Here is a 16,628-nt window from a genome sequence, read left to right as displayed (position 1 = left end):
CGTGACTGGGGTCCAGATTAAGTCTCACAGATTTAGCCGGTCATTCGTCGGTCTGGACTCGTGTTGCACTCATGGAGGGGGGCTATATATACCTGCTCTCCGCGCGACGATTCCCACCAACTTGTGGTCTACACCAATGCATGCCGACATGGAGTTACTCACTGCGACGAATGTCTCCCGCGTGGGGATCGGGCTGTTGGCGTATATCGTCCTGCGGACCGTCTACCGCCTGTACTGGCACCCTCTAAGTCAGGTGCCAGGCCCCAAGCTAGCAGCCATCAGCAGCTTATACGAGTTCTACTACAACTGCATCCAACACGGCCAATACCACTTCCAACTCATCAAAATGCACAAACAGTATGGTACGACACCTCCGCCCTCCCCACCCTCCTCTGCAACACTGGCTCTAACTCCCTAACCTCCCCAGGCCCCATCGTCCGTGTGGGCCCCAACGAAGTGCACATCATCGACCCGACCTTCTACGAAGAGATCTACAGCGGCAGCACGCGACGCCGCAACAAGACGCCGCAATACGGCCCGCAGTTTGGGATGCCGGACTCGCTGTTCTCGACCATTGACCACGCGCACCACCACGCGCGCCGCGCGACCATCAGCCACTTCTTCTCGAAGCGGTCCATCCAGTCGCTGTCGCCGATCACCGAGCGCTGCGTGCTGAAACTCATGCAGCGGCTGCAGGAGTTTCACGAGGCCGACAGAATCGTGCGGCTGGACGACGCCTTCGCCGCCATGACCTCCGACGTGATCACCTACTATTCCTACGGCGAGAGCCAGGGGTTCCTGGAGGACGCGACCTTCCGCAGCGAGATCCGCACCCTGGTCAACGAGCTGGCCGCGACCAGCCACCTCAACCGCTTCATCCCGGTCATGTCCATGCTGCTGCGCCGCATCCCGCCGCGCTGGCTGGCCGCCCTGCAGCCGAGTCGCGCCGCCACTTACGACTACCTGGCCAGTATCTACGCCCTGTCCGCGCAGTCCGCGACCCCAGACGCGGCAGCAGAAACCGACCGCAAACCCACGAAGCACGCGACCATCTTCGCGCAGCTGTCGGACCCCAGCATCCCCGCCAGCGAGCGCACCCGCGCCCGCTTCCAGGACGAGGCGGTCCAGTTCCTCCTGGCGGGCACGGAGACGACCTCGAGTATCTTGACCTACGCCGCGTACATCCTCGGCAGCAGGAAAGACTACGTGGAGAGATTACGGGCAGAGTTGCGAACGGTACTGCCCACGCCAACGAGCACGGCGAGTTGGACCGAGTTGGAGAAGTTGCCTTTTCTGGTCTGCCCCTTCCCTCCCTCCCCCCTCCCCCTGTCTTCAGCGGAAACACTGCACCTAGCATTGTCTGCCAACCTTCCCCAAACGATACTGACAAAACTCGGTGAACAGACAGCCATCATCACCGAGTCCCTCCGGCTAGCCCAGCCCATCATCCGGCTACCCCGCGTCGCGCCGACGGAAACACTCGTGTATAACGGGTACAAGCTGCCGCCTGGTGTATGTCCCCAAGCCCCAACCCCCCCTCCCGTTGCCCTCGACTATCTCCCTGGAAGGACAAGGAGTGTTGAAATTGACAACCTGAAGACCGTTCTAGGCGCCTCGGCGTGGTTCATCCACCGGGACCCCGCCCTCTTCCCGGACGGCGACACCTTCGATCCCGAGCGGTGGCTGCAGGGCGAGAAGAGCGAGCATCTCAAGCGGTATATGGTGGCGTTCTCCAAGGGGAGTCGCGGGTGTGTCGGGATCAAGTCAGTTCCTTCCCCCTTCCCAAATATAGCTCTGCTGTTGGTGGGAGGAGTGCTTTGCGTGGAAGGGATCGGCTAACGTTAGCCGCTGGGCTAGTCTCGCGTACAACGAGCTGTACCTGGCGCTGGCGTACTTGGTGCGCCGGTTCGAGTTCGAGCTGTTCGATACCACGCCCGAGGATATGGAGATGGTGGCCGAGACGGTGCTGCAGGTGACGCGCCGGGGGTTTCCGACCGTCTATGCGAGGATCACCGCGGTGGTGGGGGAGTAAGCGGCGTTCTTGGGTGGGGTGGACAGTGGAGTATAGGGATATTCGTGATACTGGGAAGCTGAAAGAAAGGGGGGTCCGGGGGTTCTCCCCCGGGACGGTACATTCCCCCAGTATTCAAGACTGAGGTTATTGGGAAGTTGAAAGAAAGGGGGGTCCGGGGGTTCTCCCCCGGGAATCGTTCTTTATAGATATTCCTAGGTTGTCTAGTCCTAAGTACTAGAGTTTACCGTTCCGGGGGAGAACCCCCGGACCCCCCTTTCTTTCAACTTCCCAGTAAAACTCAATGAAAAGCCCTGCTTCAATAAAGATAACCGTCAACGCTATAACCAAAACTACTTTAACCACGACACAATCACCCTCAACCCAGCTAAGCACGCTAAGCACGCCCCCAATCCACGACCGCATCCTCGCCCGCCTTCTCCCGGATCAATCGATGGCTGAGATCCCACAGCGCGGCCCCCAGCGCCGGATCCGACGCCTGGCTGCTCTCCTTGCCCGGCTGTGCGACGTCACTGAAATAATACCCGTTCCACCCCTTCTCCGCGACCTCGGGGCTCGTCGCCGCCCACAGCGCGCTGAACGAGCCCTGCTCGACGTTGCGCCCCACCGCCAGCATCACCTTGGTCAGCAGGTTCCCGAAGATCCCGGGGTACGCGTCCTTCCACTGCTGCTGCATGGCCGTATTCACCTGTCCTTTGTCAGCACATGATCCTCCCTAGCAAGGAAACGGCAGAACGTACAGCACCAGGATGCACCGACAGCGCATATATGTTATCGCCATTCGGCTTGATGACCCGATCCAGCAGCCCGTACTTCACCCCGAGGATGATCGCCAGCTTGGTGCGGCCGTACAGCTGGGTGTTACCGACCTCCGGGTTGTTCAGCTCCTCGAGCGAGGCGAAGTGCACGTTGGGCGGGGCGTTGCGGTGCTGCTCGGAGGACTCGAAGACGATGCGCGGGGCCGGCGTGTCCGGCAGCTTCGAGGTCTTGCGGAGGAGCGGGTAGAGCTGGTTGACGACGTAGAACTGGCCCAGCCAGTTGACCTGGAAGTGGCGGTCGATGCCGTCGGCGGTCTCGCCGTATTGGTTGGCGTTGATGCCGGCGGAGAGGATGAGCTGGAGCAGCGGGGTCAGTGGATGCCTACCTAGTATAGTTTTGGGGAAGGACAAGCGGGGGTGCACTCACCAGGTCTAGGCGCTCTTCTCGCTGGCGGATCCCCTCGAACACCTCCCGCACTTCCTTGAGGTTGCCCATGTCGCAGGGCACCCATTCGATCTGGGCCCCCTCGCCGGCCTCCTTTTTGATGGATTCAATGGCTGACTGTCCTTGTTCTTCTTTGCGGTTGACCATGATGACGCGGGCGCCGTTGAGGACGAAGGCACGGGCGACCTCGTAGCTGTCTTGCTTAGTTCGAGCAGTTCATCAACAACAACAACAATTGGGGGCAGCTTACCCGATGCCCAGGGCCCCGCCGGTGATGAGCGCCACGCGACCGGTGAGGTCGTGGATCTCCTTCTTGGGGCCGAGGATGGGTTGGAGAACTGACTGCATTATGATTATTTCTGTACGCGTATGTGCTGAAGAATAGAAATCAGAAGATAGGGGAATGCTGGATAAAGCATTGGGTTATATAGTGGTGTCAACACGGCGTAAGTATGATATCAGCCCTGCCGGCATCCACTTTTCCTCTTCGGGCCAACCCTCATCCAGAAACAGGGCACCCTGGACACTACCTTAGTAGACAATCACTGCGTGTATTCCGCCTGTTGTACCATCACCATGTATGTGTAATAAGTCTGTCACTGTCACACTTCCATGGATGGCATTCACGTGTCAGTACGGAGTAGTTGATCAACGCTGATCTCAGCAAGGGCCGATAAGATAAGAGCTACCCCACCTACGTCATCCCCCAGCACCCACGGCCAAAGTTCATCTTTATCTTTCTCATTCCCAACAATCTTCCGTGCACATCTTTTCTAACCGCTACCTAATCCATAAAGACACACACACGATGTTCAGCAGCAACAAAGCCCCGAATCACCGCCTCCGCATCACCGCGGGACCGCGCTACGACCCCCAAACCCACCAACTAGTCCACGTCAACGGACCCTCCCCGATCCGTATCCGCAGCCCGTATCTTACCGCCGACATCTGGGTGCGCATCAAGGAGTACACCGGTACCCTGCCCTGCCCTGCCCTGCCCTGCCCCTGTCCCTGTCCCTGTCCCTTTCCCAAACCCAGTACCCCCAATCAACCTCCTAACCCCGAGAATATACGCAGGCTATCCGGAGGGATCCCCCAGTTCCAACCCCTACTTCACGCACCCCACCACCTCCGCCAACCGGTACAGCATCACCCTCTCCCTCGCCTTCGCGGAAGATGTCAACGGCGATGACCTCCTCTTCGGCAACGACTTCGACCACCCGATCCGCGACTACCTGCCGCCGGGCTTCAACGCCGCCTTCAAAGTCGTGAAAACGATGCTCGACCCCTCCATCGACGGCGACGCGTACAGCGACACACCGTACCTGTATAGCCCGGCGTTGGCGTCGTGGAATCAGTTCCGGGTCGGGGAGCTCGTTCCCCCGGATACAAAGAAGGCTGCCGTGGAAGCGGATCCGGTTGTTCTGGAGGGGGCGGAGGGGTCCGGGAAGGCAGTGCGGGAGAGTTGTGGATTGCCCGCGGATGCAGCGGCGCGGACGAAGTATTTCCGCGACGAGGAGACGCGGAAGGGGTTTGTGTTGGAGAAGGGGCGGGTGTATGAGGCGGACTTTGGGAATCCGTATCTGGATTTCGAGGGTAGGCTTTTTTTCTCCTTTGCTTGGTTGCTTGGGGTTGCGGCAGGGTTTGCTGACTGTGGCAGAGTTCGCGGTCCATGTCCCCGGGATCACGCTGAATATCAGCAAGTATGTGAGCGAGAAGAACAACGTGTTGCGGTACGTGTTGAAGAACCGGACGACCGGGGAGGAGTATTTGGTCATCGGGTTTACGGTTGTGCTGGACGGGGCGCAAGAGAAGACCGACGATGGGGATGAGGTGGACTAGACACCTGTGTACAGCCATACACTGCCCCTCCATTCTGATTTCTATGATATACCGTTCCGGGGGAGAACCCCCGGACCCCCCTTTTTTTCAACTTCCTGGCAAACGATATTCCTGGTATTTGTGAGATCCTTTATAGCATATAGTAAATGCAAATGTCATACTTACTACAGATAAGCTTTACTGGGAAGCTGAAAGAAAGGGGGGTCCGGGGGTTCTCCCCCGGGACGACACAATCCCCCAGCACTTAGAATCAGGCTTGCTGGGAAGCTGAAAAGAAGGGGGGTCCGGGGGTTCTCCCCCGGGACGGTATATTCCAGTACATAGAATTGAGATACGAAGTCTACGCTACCCCTTCCCCCGAACACTGGACATGCTCACCCTCGCCTCCCCCCTCCCCACCCGCCGCGACGCCACCACCACCGCCGCACTGAGCACCGCCCCGGCGTAGAAGAAATACTCGACGTACATCCTGGCCTGCTGCCCCCTGACCATCTTTGAGTCGTACCCGAGCGTATTCCGAAACGCAGGGCCCTCCACATACCCCACCAGATCCGTCAGGGCCAGCCCCACCGACGAGACGATCAGCAGGGGAATGAAGAAGCCGAGTTCCTGTACCCGGCCGTTAGCACAGATCTGCCACTAAATAATCCCCACCATCAGGCAATTACAAAGAAAAGAAACGTCCCACTCCCATGAGACTATAAACAAAAGGAAGGAATGGACAACATACCCCACCGCGTAAATGCCGCGCCGACCAAACAGCCCACCCCATGCGCGCCGCGGCAACGCTCATCCCCAGCACCTCCACCACATCCACCGCCACCCACAGTCTCTTTTCCGTACGTTCCCAGCGCTGCAACCCCTGGAAAGTAAATCGCGTGGGGTGAATGACTCGCTCGACGAGACGCGTCTGCACGCCCAGCGCAGCGAGCACCAGTGCCGCCAGCACTGCGACCAAAACGGAATGCGGGATGAGGATCCACCGATCGATGGTCCGGTGGCTTGCGCCGTGGTGCAGGCGGCGACACAGCGGGAGGAGGATCAGACTGAAGAGGGCGAGTTTGCCGAGGCTGATGAGCCAGGTTATCGGGAGGAGGGCCTGCGTGGTCTCCTGGGAGTTGAGGACGGCGCATTCACTTAGGGTCGTCGTTATGACTGCGAGGGTTTGGGCGCTGCGTTTCGTTGATTAGGATGCTATCTTTTCGGCCAGAAGGGGGTGGGTGAGTGCGTACAGCAGCATGAATGTCACGGCGATGGTGAGGAGCAGCCACTGTGCTATCGATTTACGCTTGCCCCCGCTGGTGAGGAATCGCGCGGCGGTGAAGAAGAAGAGCCCTAGGAAAATGACGAAGTAGACCGCGTAGCAGACGATGGTGATGCGCGCGGTGCTGCTGGAGAAGGCGTGGTGGGCGCGACATTGTCCGCTCTTTGCGCGGGGGAATACTCCGCCCTGGCTGGCGAGCTGGGCCATAGTGGTGGTGGTTTTCACCAACATCCAGAAAAATGGTCAAAGGGGCATAAAAGTATACGCCGCCGGGGACAGCTCGCTACTTAAATTAGCCCAGCCCAGCACGCATCTGGCTGGGGCACGGGGCAAGCGCAGGGACGTCGATCGCGGGAAACCCGCCCTTCTAATTGGGTGCACATGCCAAGTCTATACGAGCAGGCGCAGCTTAACCTCGCAATACGAACCCTAGTTTCAGATCGATGCCCAGGGCCACCAGCTGATCGGGGCAACTGACAGCTGACGGATCATCGACCATTGCCTTTTCTTGTTACTGGGGCATGCATAGTACTCAGTTGTAAAGTGGTGTTGAGTACTCTGTGGAAGTGGACGACTACTACTTCTCATACTCCGCCAGCGCCCAATCCAGCAACGCAGGATACCACCGCCGCCCCACATCCTGATGGCTCATCACCCGATGGATCAGCGTGCCCTCGCCCACCCTCCCTTTGAAAATCCGATTGAAGGTCGCCTCCGCGTCCGACCGCACCGTCTCGTCGCGCACCAGTGCCCGAATATGCGCCGGGATCGCCAGGGCCAGGGCCCCGCTCTCCGCCGACAGATCCAGGCTCATCCCCTGGAACACGGGGATGGAGAACCGCGGCCCGAGAGGCGTCCCCTGTGCATCGACAAAGTTCTCCATGGCCAGATTCACCCGGTGCGTCGTCGCCGTGCACACGCCCCCCGTAATCGCCTCGAGGGCGCGGCCGATGTTCACCACCAGGGACCCCGGCAGCGGCGGCGCCGCGATCCACTCCCCGGCCTTGTTCTGCACCTCCAGCCCCGTGTGCGGCGTGGCTTGCAGCAGGAAAGTGAGGAACTCCGAGTCCTTGTGCGCGCCCACGCCCTGCGACTCGGACGCATCGCGGGGTGGCGGGTACTTGATCAGCTTGAGTTTCTGCTGGATGGGGTCCTCGAAGAAGCGGTCGAGTGCCGTGGGCGCCATGTCGAGCGCTTCGGAGATGAGGCCCCGGAAGGCGGCTGCTAGTGGATGGGTTTCGGCCAGGTAGGCCTCGACGGCGTGGCGGAAGCCCGGGATGGCGGATTCGTCGGGCCACTGTGTGCAGTGAGTTGGGTTGTTACCCTGGGTTGAAGGTGGGAATGTACCTGGTTTGGGCCGCGGATGTTGCGGTAGAGAGGTGCGTCTGGGCTCGGGGGAGGGAGCTCGGTCGCAAACTGGCGGAAATGGTCAGTAGTGTACTGAGTGTACTGAGTGTATTGTAAGTTCATCGTGTATCGGCCAGGCACGCACATCGAATTGTTCACGGTAATCAGTCTGACGGGCGGTCGTTTCAGCCCCTAGTCGCGAGTATCCCAGGAAATGCTTGCTGTTGACCATCTCAATCTCCAGCTTTTTCTCGAGTGGGAGATCAAAGATGGCAGCGGTCTGTTTCATCAGCTCGTCGCGGACGCCGGGCGCGACCGGGGCGTTGATGAGGTAGAAGAAGCCCACGTGGACCAGTGCATGGCGCAGACTGGCGAGGAACTGGGGTTTTGTGGCAGGCGAAGTGGCGAGAGCATAGTCAAGGACCGGAATAGCGGTAAATGAGGGCGTATCTACAGTCATGTTGGAAAAAGAATGAAGATGAGGTGGTTGGAGATGGTAAGATGAGTGAGTGGTTCGTTCCCCGGTCGGCAGCTGCGATATCGGGCGGGGAATGAAACCTCATTTGGCGTCATCCCCGACACTTATGGCGAGCATAGACTCTACAAAGATGTCTATCGCTTGCTGTATATTCTCTACAAAACATGCTTCTGATATCACTCTATCTTCTGTCTGATCCCAGGGCGTCAGCTATCGAATTTATCGTACTCTACTCTCTCTTACAGGATGGATAAAACGGCGCACTTTTGTTACTTCACCGAAATGAAATAGAAAAGCGGTTGGAGCGTGGCAGATTCTGTCCTGATCTTCTAGAATACAGCGTCGAGTGTCAAGGGAAGGTGAATGCAACATTCCGTTAACGTTCTCCCGTTTTAGCTCCTATATTCTTCTTCTGGCCGAATGAAGTCGTGAACTGACGTCTGCCATGCTGACACCACAGTCTCTCGTGAACGCAAACTACGGTTCGCAAGATACTCCGGTAGAAATGAAAAGCGAAATAGTGGCCAATCCTCCGGTCAATAGAGAGCCATCAGGATCATCGAATATGCTGATTTTGGCTCATCCCGATCGATGGCGACAGATATGGCCATACAAAGATCTTCCAACTCGTTGGGGAGCGAGCCAAGGCGCTTTCTCCGATCTTCTAGGGCGTCACCACTCAGAATGCTGTGCTCGACTCTTTGGATGGTGAGTTTGACCCAGAGGAAAACACCCTCAGATTTGTATGCAATTTCCGTCTCAAGGCGCTGCTTTTGATCTGATGTTCCCATCTTGGGATAGAGCTCGCTCGAGCTCAAACGGTGCTAGACAAAGCTTAGAATATCCTCGTGAGTTACTTCGTGCAGCCGCAGCATCGGGCCCGTTTTGAAGGCCTCCTGCAAGTCAATGTCCTCTCGACTGGCGACACAAATCTTGACATCAGCTGACCTGCAAGAGATCCAATCTTTCAGGGACTCAATCATATGGGCACGGTTCCCTTCAAACTCGTCTATGCCGTCAATAAAAATGGCTATCCTATGGGTAAGACTAACACTGTCCGTTTCTCTCAACTTGCGAAATGCCTCAAACACCTCATGATCATCATCGATTACTGGTCGTAACCCGCTCAAAGCAGCCTGCCATTGTTTGGGAAACAGCAGAGGTATGAGCTCCAGCCATTGAGACAGAATAGAATGCAGAAGCCCTCGCACCAGCCCGCGAAAGCTCTGAAGCGTCCGGCCGTGCTTCCAAAAGAAAGATCTGGCTAGCACCAGGGCTTTGTTTGTTGACCACAGCTTAAGATGCTTTTCCGTTGCCTTATGTTGGCAGATGTACTTCATCAGAGTGGACTTGCCCGACCCTGGCTTTCCGGAAATATGAGGAGGCTTGATGGACCAAGCACACGAAAGGGATCATCAAATGTTCAGAATTGCCCTCGAAGCTGTGAACGCCCGCTGTGAGGCTATACGATAGGATAATGACATGGTCCTTAACTAGAGGTATTGTTCGCCCTGTTAGACGGTCTTACTTGCTGGGTGGTGCGAGTATCAAGGAAAGAAACACTAGGGACTTTGTAGAGGGACTGCTTTCAAATATTTCAGAGGCATTCGCTTCACAACACTCAAGGCAGAAAGTGCGATCCAAGGCACCCAATCTGGTTTTCCGTCCGCCGCTTCTCATCTACAATCCATCTTCCCTTCCTCCTCTCCTCCCCTGCCCTATCAACTTCTCCGTCTTTCTTCCCGTCAAGCTTGGTGCACCATCGTACAAGCAATCCTTCCGCGCCGGCACCCCGCTGTACACCTCGATCCTGTAGTTCTCTTTGGGCTCCAGCTCCGTCCAGCTCTGTCCAGCTTATTTCCGCCTCTCCCAGCTCAGTTTTCAATCTCTGACTACTTTATTCGCCATGGGTAACTTACTATGCTCCCATCCTCTGAGACCGTCCTCTCTGAGATGGCTCCCAGCGGTAGTATATCTAAGCTCGTGCGATACAATCAGAATACCGTCTACTTTGAATCCAAGCAGTTTTTATAGATGATATAAATATCCGCGACCAGCAACCCCAGCGGCCAGTTTTGATATCTAGTTGATTTAACGGTACTCGGTTACAGCGTTCGAGCAGCTATGTTGACCAACGGTAATTAGCGGGTGATCTATGTATTCCCGATCTACAAGTTCTGGCTTGCGCGGAATAGTATTATCTTAAATTTGATAGGTCTTCCGCTCTTATACTACTAGATCCAGGTCTATCTTTGCTAACAGTCTATCGGCTCTATTTCGATCCGATTTCATATATTGCGCGTGGTCCATAAACTGCTGATTGCCAGCCGCGGTGTTTTTCAAGCCAATTCTTGTATCTATAATATAAGTAATGTATTCCGCGATGCAATTTACCTGCCCGATGACTGGAGTGTATACTGCGCAAGCTGTCGTCTTATTCAAGCCGACAAGTTCTGTACTATTCGAGATGCCTACTGGGAGAAATACTCATTCTCAGCAGTCGGCCAGAATCTCTGTCTATTCTTCAGAAGCTTAAAAATCAAACTATTTTACTCGCCAAGTAATGGCAGACGATATCCGGGTCAGAAGGTTTAGTTATAAACCGACAATGCTGGGTTTGTCTCTACGGTTCTTTTACCACCACCTCTCTACTTCTGTCCTTTCTAATAATGTTTTTGTTTTTGTTCTTACTTCCCTTTTTCTTCCGACTGCGTCGACGGCGTGGTGTGTATCGAACCGCTGTCCCCTGTATCCGACAACGTCCGAGTAACAAACAAGATTCTAACGCAAATCATATGAATGGTATCAAGAATAAACCAGGAATGCCACATCAAAGTGCGTACGATTGTAAACAAGAAGTATAAATTCTATTTCTTAGAGAAGTAATATCAACACCATGGCTCGGAGGACCAAATCTCGACACAGAAGCCCAGAACAGAAGCTATCCAGAACACCGACCTATCCTCCGTTCGACTCCGCAGAGAAGTATTCCGTGGACGCGCAACTATGCCAAGTCTCCGACGCAGCAGCGAATCCCACCGCATCATCGTCGTTCTCATTCAAATCGTGTTCGCGCGCCGCCTGGAATGCGCTTCCACGAGCGTTAGCAGATCCACTGTCCTCCGGATCGTTGGATGAATACTCACCCGCATCCTCCGCCATAGTATCAAACGGCCGCGGCGTCCCTTCCCGCGAACCGGTAGTAGCAGTAGCAGTATCACCACCTCCCTCAGACTCCACCGCACTCCCCCCCTCTCCCTCCCCCTCCCCCTCCGTATCCTGCAGACCAGCAGCAGGTGGAGGCAGCCAGACGACGGCATTCACATTGTCGGCGACATCAAAGAAGAACCGGGTGGTGATGAACTCATCGGCCCACCAATCGAACTGGGTGCGGCGTTGACGCTGCCACCGGGTCGCGACACGTTGCCCGCCTTCACCCGCCGAGTCTCGCGCCTCGAACGTCCAGAACATGACCTGGTTGCCGCCGAGACAGCCGCCGCCCGCCAGCATCATCGCCGTCGGGATGCGGTAGTTGGGGTCCGCCAGCGCGCTGCGCCAGAAGAGCAGCAGTTTGGTGATATACCAGCCGGGGTCGGGGCTGGGGCCGTTGATGAACCAGAAGAACGGCCGGCCCCGGATGAAGGCCACGAAGGTCTGGATGGCAACTGTGTTGGTTGGGTCGGTGCCCCAGGGGACCTGTTGGACGATGTCGAGCAGGCCGTAGTCGCCTAGCGGGTGGAGACGGCTGGTGATGCGGTCGCGCCAGCAGGGGATCTCGGGGACGCGGTGTGACATTCTGGTCGCTCTTGGGTGTGTTGGTGGTGTATCTTGGTGGTGTATCTTGGTTGTGGGATGTTGGTTTGGGATGTGATCTTGATGGGAGTGTGAGGGAAGAGATTTGTGAGGAAGACGTTTTTATATCGCGCATGTTCGTTTGTTGATGGAGAGAAACGCTCCTGTTCATGGGTCTTTCAGTGTTCTCATGTGTTATCTGTCGCGGGGAATATAGGAAAGGTCTTTGTTGTTGTGGTTTTTGGTGATGCCGGCGACCGAAATATTCCATCATTCTTTATCGCTGGGCTCATGGCTGATCGGTCGCTTGTTCTGATTTCTGTTCACAATGGAAGTCAAAAGAGGATCGATCGGTGTTGGTGAATATCCCTAACATAGAGATGAAGCTTTGTTGAAAACCATTCCAAGTGTATCGTGCTTTCTTCAGTCTACAATGGCTGGGGCTGGTCAACTAAACCAGCCATCATATATGAAGGTCGGTATATCCGGTGCCTCTTGTTGGTTAAATGAAAGGAGACACACCCGGTAAGATGAAACATGGAACCGAACTAGGCAGGACTGTCTTAAGAAATACAGATCTGTGATGTGCTGAGGCCCATGACGTCAGTAGAAGTGCCCAATGTCAAAAGAAATAACACTGAAATCTTCATTCGATATAAACCAACTCCAACCACTTTAATCCTAAAGCAGTAGAACCATCAATCGTGTCTTCATCGCATCAATTACTATCAACAGATATCCAGAACTATCAACATTTGTACATGAAGTCTCCATCCCCAAATCCCCCAATCTAATAAGCCAAGAACATAGTCACCGCAAAGGCCAAGCCGGCCGCTGAGCGGTGCAGCATACTCTTACCCGAGCCGCTGGTCGTCAGGTACAGGGTGGGCTCGTACTCCGACGGTACGGTGCTGTTGGTCGTGCCGTTCCAGCAGTAATCGTTGAAGCAGGTGGTGCAGATATCCGGCAGCGTGGTGTTGGTACGATAGGTCGAACGCTGCAAGATGGCGCAGGCAACACAGGAAGTCCAGTTCGAGTCGAGGGTGCCGTTGCCGCGGGTGACCACGTTGTAGCCGTTGGTGATGACGTTGTCGCGCTCCTCGTCCGAGTAGGTCAGCTTGAAGGTGGAAAAGTTCGACTCGTAGGTGTAAGGCGAGTTGGCCAAGTACACGACGAGCGGAGCAGGACCAGACAGGTTCTTCGGGTCACAGCCAAAGAAGGTCGGGCGCTTGTTCAGGCCCAGGTTGACGAAGGTGTTTACATCCGGGACAGGAGGGAAGACGGTGCCGTTGGCAATACCGGAGCTGTTCAAGCTGCGCTGGTAGGTAGCCACCAGCGAGGTTCCGTTGGGCCAGTATGAGTCGGTATCGGCGGAAGAATCAATAGCAAAAATCACATCCACGTGCCGGTCGGGCTGGATGAGGGGGTGCAGCGGAATGTTCTCGAGATCCTCACCACCATCGACAACGTCCAGGGTGGCAGCGGTGGCATAATCTTCGCTGGCCTCACGGTACCCGTAGAAAGGGTTGGGGGAGTACACGGCAATGTCGTCACCCCGCTCACCTAGGTCTTCTAGGATGTCGGTCAAGGCATTCTTGAAGATCGTGGGGATATCGGTACTGTTGATCTGCAGCAAGAACTGGTTGAAGAGAGTGGAGGAGGATCCCATGATGAAACCGGCATTGTCAAAGCCACGCACGCAGGTACCGTTCTCCGACACGCTACCGTTCTCGAATCTCGAGCCGAGGTACTCCAAGGGAGCGAAGGCATAGACAGATGGATCCCAAGAGCCGAACTCCCACGGGTTGACCTCGTAGACCGTCGCATTGGTCTCAACAATGACCTCGCCGGGGTTACGGCCATCCATGACCACAATAGGCATGGGGTATTGGCCGTTCTTGAAGTCGTCCATCAGGGAAATGGAGGACCAGGTGTAGTCAGCACCGCCGTCCTCCTTGGAGGAATTGACCAGCTGGAAGGAAAGGGCCCGGCCCCAGTAATCCGAGAAGGAGGTGTTGAAACCGGCCCCCGATTTGCCGTCCACCTGATCGGTGATGGTCTTCCAGTACTCGTAGGTGCTCAGGACTTGGATGGTGTCATAGTTAGGACCCTCGAGCAAAGACTTGGAGAATCCCCAGACCCGGTCGCTAGCCTGCAGATTGCTGATGGTGGAGAAGTTGTTGACAAACATGGAACCAACCAGCCAGCTACCACCACTCAGACCAGCGACATAGGTAGCAGACTGCAGCAGACCACCCAGCTGACCGGTGTTGGTGGAGTTCTCCGTGCGGCTGTCGAAGGCCTTCAGGCCACCCGCGCCGTTAGTCAGCGCCCGGTAGCCACCCCCGGAGGCCGCGACGGCAATGTTGGGGATGTTGGAGATGTTGCTCGCGTGGGTGTTGAGATAGGAGGTGACGTCAAAGCCGCTGAGGTTCAAGCGACCCAGAAAGTCCTTCATGGGCTGTAGGGTGACATTGCGGCGCACCTTGAGCCATTCGGTCTCGTTGGTGGAGAGGTTGTCGGCATCACGGATGCTGGGTCGGGTGGACGGGCAGGTCACGTTGTCGGGGGTGTAGCCCTCGGGGGCATTGGGAAGCGCCCGAACAGCCACCTCGACCGCCGCAGGAGGCAGCGAGGCGGCATGGGCGACGCCAGCCGCTGCCGCGACCGCAAGAGACAGCTTCATGATCGACAGGGGAGCGTGGACAGGGAGGAACCTGACCAGTGAAGGGGGGAGGAGAGAGGCAGATCAAAGTCGCGAGAAAAGAGAGGAAAGGAACGGTGCAAAAAGCGAACTCCCCAATTCCCTTATATTCTTCGAGAACACCAGGCGATCTGCGGACCCCCCGGAAAGCCTTGGGCGATGCAGCTCCACTGGGGCCGAAAGAAATTGAGCTGAAAGATGGGTCTGCATGACTGCTCACTAATCGGCTAGAAGCCGACTGCCGGCTGGCAATAATGCCCAAGGGGTCAGAAACTTAAGACCAGGGCAATTGTGATTGGGACCGGAGTGGCAGTGAGTCCGCCAGCTCCATCTGGTCCGCAGGCAGCAGCATTGCTCCGAAGTTATCCCTGGATGGATTGTTGATGATTTCGATCATGATGTCACGGACCAGCACCTGAGCAGACCATCTGGTGTGGGCGGATATGGACGGATATAAGCGAATGAATGGCAGTGGTAAACGAGTACGAAGGAGGATGGAGAAACAGGCGAACAGCACTAGAGAGACTAGCGAGCCTCAACCCCTGAAAAGCAGTGCACAAGTGCACAACAGTGGAGATGGGGGGAGATTGGGTGTTCGTGCGTTGAATCAACCAAGTGGGAATGAAGAGAAATGCCTGCCAAGTGTTCCAGGCCAAATCGGGCAACCCGAGCGACTAGCGCTGACTCAGCGGGGTATTTTTGGCCGTGGCTGGTGGTGCCGGGGGCTGGTGCATAAGCATGGCGGTGCATAGCTGACATAAGCGCACATGACATCAGCCCGATGTCAGCCAAGGTGCATAATCCTTATGTGGTGCATAGCATAGCATAAATGGCGTCACCATCGTCACCACCATCATCTCCATGACATCACCACCATTGCAACCTCTTGCCGATCATAACGATACACTGCACATATAAAGCAGTCGAATCTGATCATTGGAGTTCTCTTTTCCATCATACTATCACTGAACTATCAACCACTCAACTTCCACAAACAACCTCTCAATCACCATGGACAAACTCTCCGGACTCGCATCCAAGCTCGGCGGCAGCCACGGCAGCAGCGGCAGCAACAACAACAACCAGGAAGACTACGTCGACAAGGGTACGTATTCACCACCGTCCCCGTGGGTCATTGACTTTGCCAATTCCTGCTTCTTGCATTCCACTTGCTCTGCCCTTACTGACATTCTGACGAAAAGGTGTCGACAACATCGAGAGCAGATTCGGCGCCGACCCCCAGAAGCTGCGCTCCACCAACGAGAAGGCCACCGACTTTGCTCGCAACAAGTTCGAGAGCTCCACCGGGTAAGTCTTTTTCCTCGATGGCCCTGTCAACAAATGAAGCTAATCGGGCCTAGCCACAACGTTCCCGACAAGATCTCCAACTAGATGCTCGTGCGATGATGTCGATGATTTGCGATGATGATAACCTTATGACGATGCGGATTGCGCTTGTATAATATGATACAGACCAAACCTACGATAATCTCTCGAATGGACTACCATAATATCCTGAGAAATGATTCCTCTTCCCTTTCGTAGACTATCGCCGTACTATCTCCACCGTTGAGTCGACACCCTGTTCAGGGTCAGTGATTGCATTTGACTAAAGTTTTATCCGTTATCAAATAAGAGGGACTTGATCTGCTCAGGTTGTAAGTCCAGGTTCCTGGGTAATTGAAAGTGAGTAGAGACGTCCAGTGGAGGAGATATCGGACCAGAAATCGTACGTCACCTGCAGCTAATCACTCATCGTCACCCCGATGATTTTCCCCACCTGAACAGCACGAATGCCATGACATGGCACAGTATCATCCCTGGTCCCAGCAAGATCGGTAATGATCGATCGCGCAAAGCTTGATCCGGTCAATTGATCAAATGTCCGACCCAGAATTCCCGAGTGGCTCGGTCTAACTCGGGAATATATCTCCCGCGTGCGCGATGTTCCGGTCACAGAAAAAAC

The 16,628-nt window shown here is 55.7% G+C and overlaps 9 protein-coding genes across 9 annotated transcripts; 3 read left to right on the top strand and 6 right to left on the bottom strand.

Annotated features, from left to right (window-relative positions):
* Nucleotides 1-147: 147 nt before the first annotated feature.
* Nucleotides 148-2,086, top strand: BO66DRAFT_381593 (cytochrome P450; the record flags this gene model as incomplete). Its single annotated transcript, XM_025645964.1, has 5 exons — nt 148-362; nt 428-1,296; nt 1,405-1,512; nt 1,600-1,763; nt 1,858-2,086. Coding segments are annotated over 5 exons (1,531 nt in total), but the record flags the coding sequence as incomplete, so codon positions are not given.
* A 322-nt stretch (nt 2,087-2,408) lies between these two features.
* Nucleotides 2,409-3,849, bottom strand: BO66DRAFT_422906 (short chain dehydrogenase/reductase family protein; the record flags this gene model as incomplete). The annotated part of the gene is made up of 5 exons (XM_025650078.1): nt 2,409-2,720; nt 2,773-3,147; nt 3,218-3,428; nt 3,486-3,577; nt 3,844-3,849. 5 exons carry the CDS (start codon nt 3,847-3,849, stop codon nt 2,409-2,411), a joined length of 996 nt encoding a protein of 331 aa, XP_025500189.1.
* A 139-nt stretch (nt 3,850-3,988) lies between these two features.
* BO66DRAFT_394700 (DUF1769 domain-containing protein) lies at nt 3,989-5,205 on the top strand. Its single transcript, XM_025648053.1, has 3 exons — nt 3,989-4,209; nt 4,313-4,831; nt 4,896-5,205. The coding sequence occupies exons 1-3, from the start codon at nt 4,044-4,046 to the stop codon at nt 5,075-5,077; spliced, it is 867 nt and encodes a 288-aa protein (XP_025500188.1). The 5' UTR covers nt 3,989-4,043; the 3' UTR covers nt 5,078-5,205.
* Nucleotides 5,206-5,422: 217 nt separating this feature from the next.
* Nucleotides 5,423-6,601, bottom strand: BO66DRAFT_474306 (uncharacterized protein; the record flags this gene model as incomplete). The annotated part of the gene is made up of 3 exons (XM_025653133.1): nt 6,310-6,601; nt 5,808-6,249; nt 5,423-5,686 (listed from the first exon to the last, which is right to left on the bottom strand). Exons 1-3 carry the CDS (start codon nt 6,570-6,572, stop codon nt 5,423-5,425), a joined length of 969 nt encoding a protein of 322 aa, XP_025500187.1. The 5' UTR covers nt 6,573-6,601.
* Nucleotides 6,602-6,918: 317 nt separating this feature from the next.
* On the bottom strand, nt 6,919-8,148 carry BO66DRAFT_381583 (isopenicillin N synthase family dioxygenase; the record flags this gene model as incomplete). The annotated part of the gene is made up of 3 exons (XM_025645963.1): nt 6,919-7,638; nt 7,689-7,757; nt 7,834-8,148. 3 exons carry the CDS (start codon nt 8,146-8,148, stop codon nt 6,919-6,921), a joined length of 1,104 nt encoding a protein of 367 aa, XP_025500186.1.
* A 554-nt stretch (nt 8,149-8,702) lies between these two features.
* On the bottom strand, nt 8,703-9,545 carry BO66DRAFT_331690 (uncharacterized protein; the record flags this gene model as incomplete). Its single annotated transcript, XM_025644102.1, has 2 exons — nt 8,703-8,969; nt 8,997-9,545. Coding segments are annotated over 2 exons (816 nt in total), but the record flags the coding sequence as incomplete, so codon positions are not given.
* A 1,579-nt stretch (nt 9,546-11,124) lies between these two features.
* On the bottom strand, nt 11,125-11,961 carry BO66DRAFT_442160 (uncharacterized protein; the record flags this gene model as incomplete). Its single annotated transcript, XM_025651402.1, has 1 exon — nt 11,125-11,961. One exon carries the CDS (start codon nt 11,959-11,961, stop codon nt 11,125-11,127), a length of 837 nt encoding a protein of 278 aa, XP_025500184.1.
* A 529-nt stretch (nt 11,962-12,490) lies between these two features.
* Nucleotides 12,491-14,875, bottom strand: BO66DRAFT_184264 (uncharacterized protein). The gene has a single exon (XM_025642401.1). It carries the CDS (start codon nt 14,642-14,644, stop codon nt 12,749-12,751), a length of 1,896 nt encoding a protein of 631 aa, XP_025500183.1. The 5' UTR covers nt 14,645-14,875; the 3' UTR covers nt 12,491-12,748.
* Nucleotides 14,876-15,673: 798 nt separating this feature from the next.
* On the top strand, nt 15,674-16,054 carry BO66DRAFT_442158 (uncharacterized protein; the record flags this gene model as incomplete). Its single annotated transcript, XM_025651401.1, has 3 exons — nt 15,674-15,767; nt 15,865-15,970; nt 16,024-16,054. 3 exons carry the CDS (start codon nt 15,674-15,676, stop codon nt 16,052-16,054), a joined length of 231 nt encoding a protein of 76 aa, XP_025500182.1.
* Between the last annotated feature and the right edge of the window lie 574 nt (nt 16,055-16,628).

The sequence above is a fragment of the Aspergillus aculeatinus genome (assembly GCF_003184765.1).
Source record: "Aspergillus aculeatinus CBS 121060 unplaced genomic scaffold BO66scaffold_51, whole genome shotgun sequence".
Classification (NCBI taxonomy): Eukaryota; Fungi; Ascomycota; class Eurotiomycetes; order Eurotiales; family Aspergillaceae; genus Aspergillus; species Aspergillus aculeatinus.
Note: the sequence above shows the minus strand (reverse complement) of the source record. Positions and strands in the feature narration are given on the sequence as shown.

Bases quoted from the DNA above. Each gene is read 5' to 3' on its own strand.
- BO66DRAFT_184264 (XM_025642401.1), bottom strand. From the start codon at position 14,644: ATGAAGCTGTCTCTTGCGGTCGCGGCAGCGGCTGGCGTCGCCCATGCC.
- BO66DRAFT_394700 (XM_025648053.1), top strand. From the start codon at position 4,044: ATGTTCAGCAGCAACAAAGCCCCGAATCACCGCCTCCGCATCACCGCG. The intron at 4,210-4,312 runs GTACCCTGCCCT...GAATATACGCAG, and splicing joins GCGCATCAAGGAGTACACCG to GCTATCCGGAGGGATCCCCC. The intron at 4,832-4,895 runs GTAGGCTTTTTT...TGACTGTGGCAG, and splicing joins TCCGTATCTGGATTTCGAGG to AGTTCGCGGTCCATGTCCCC.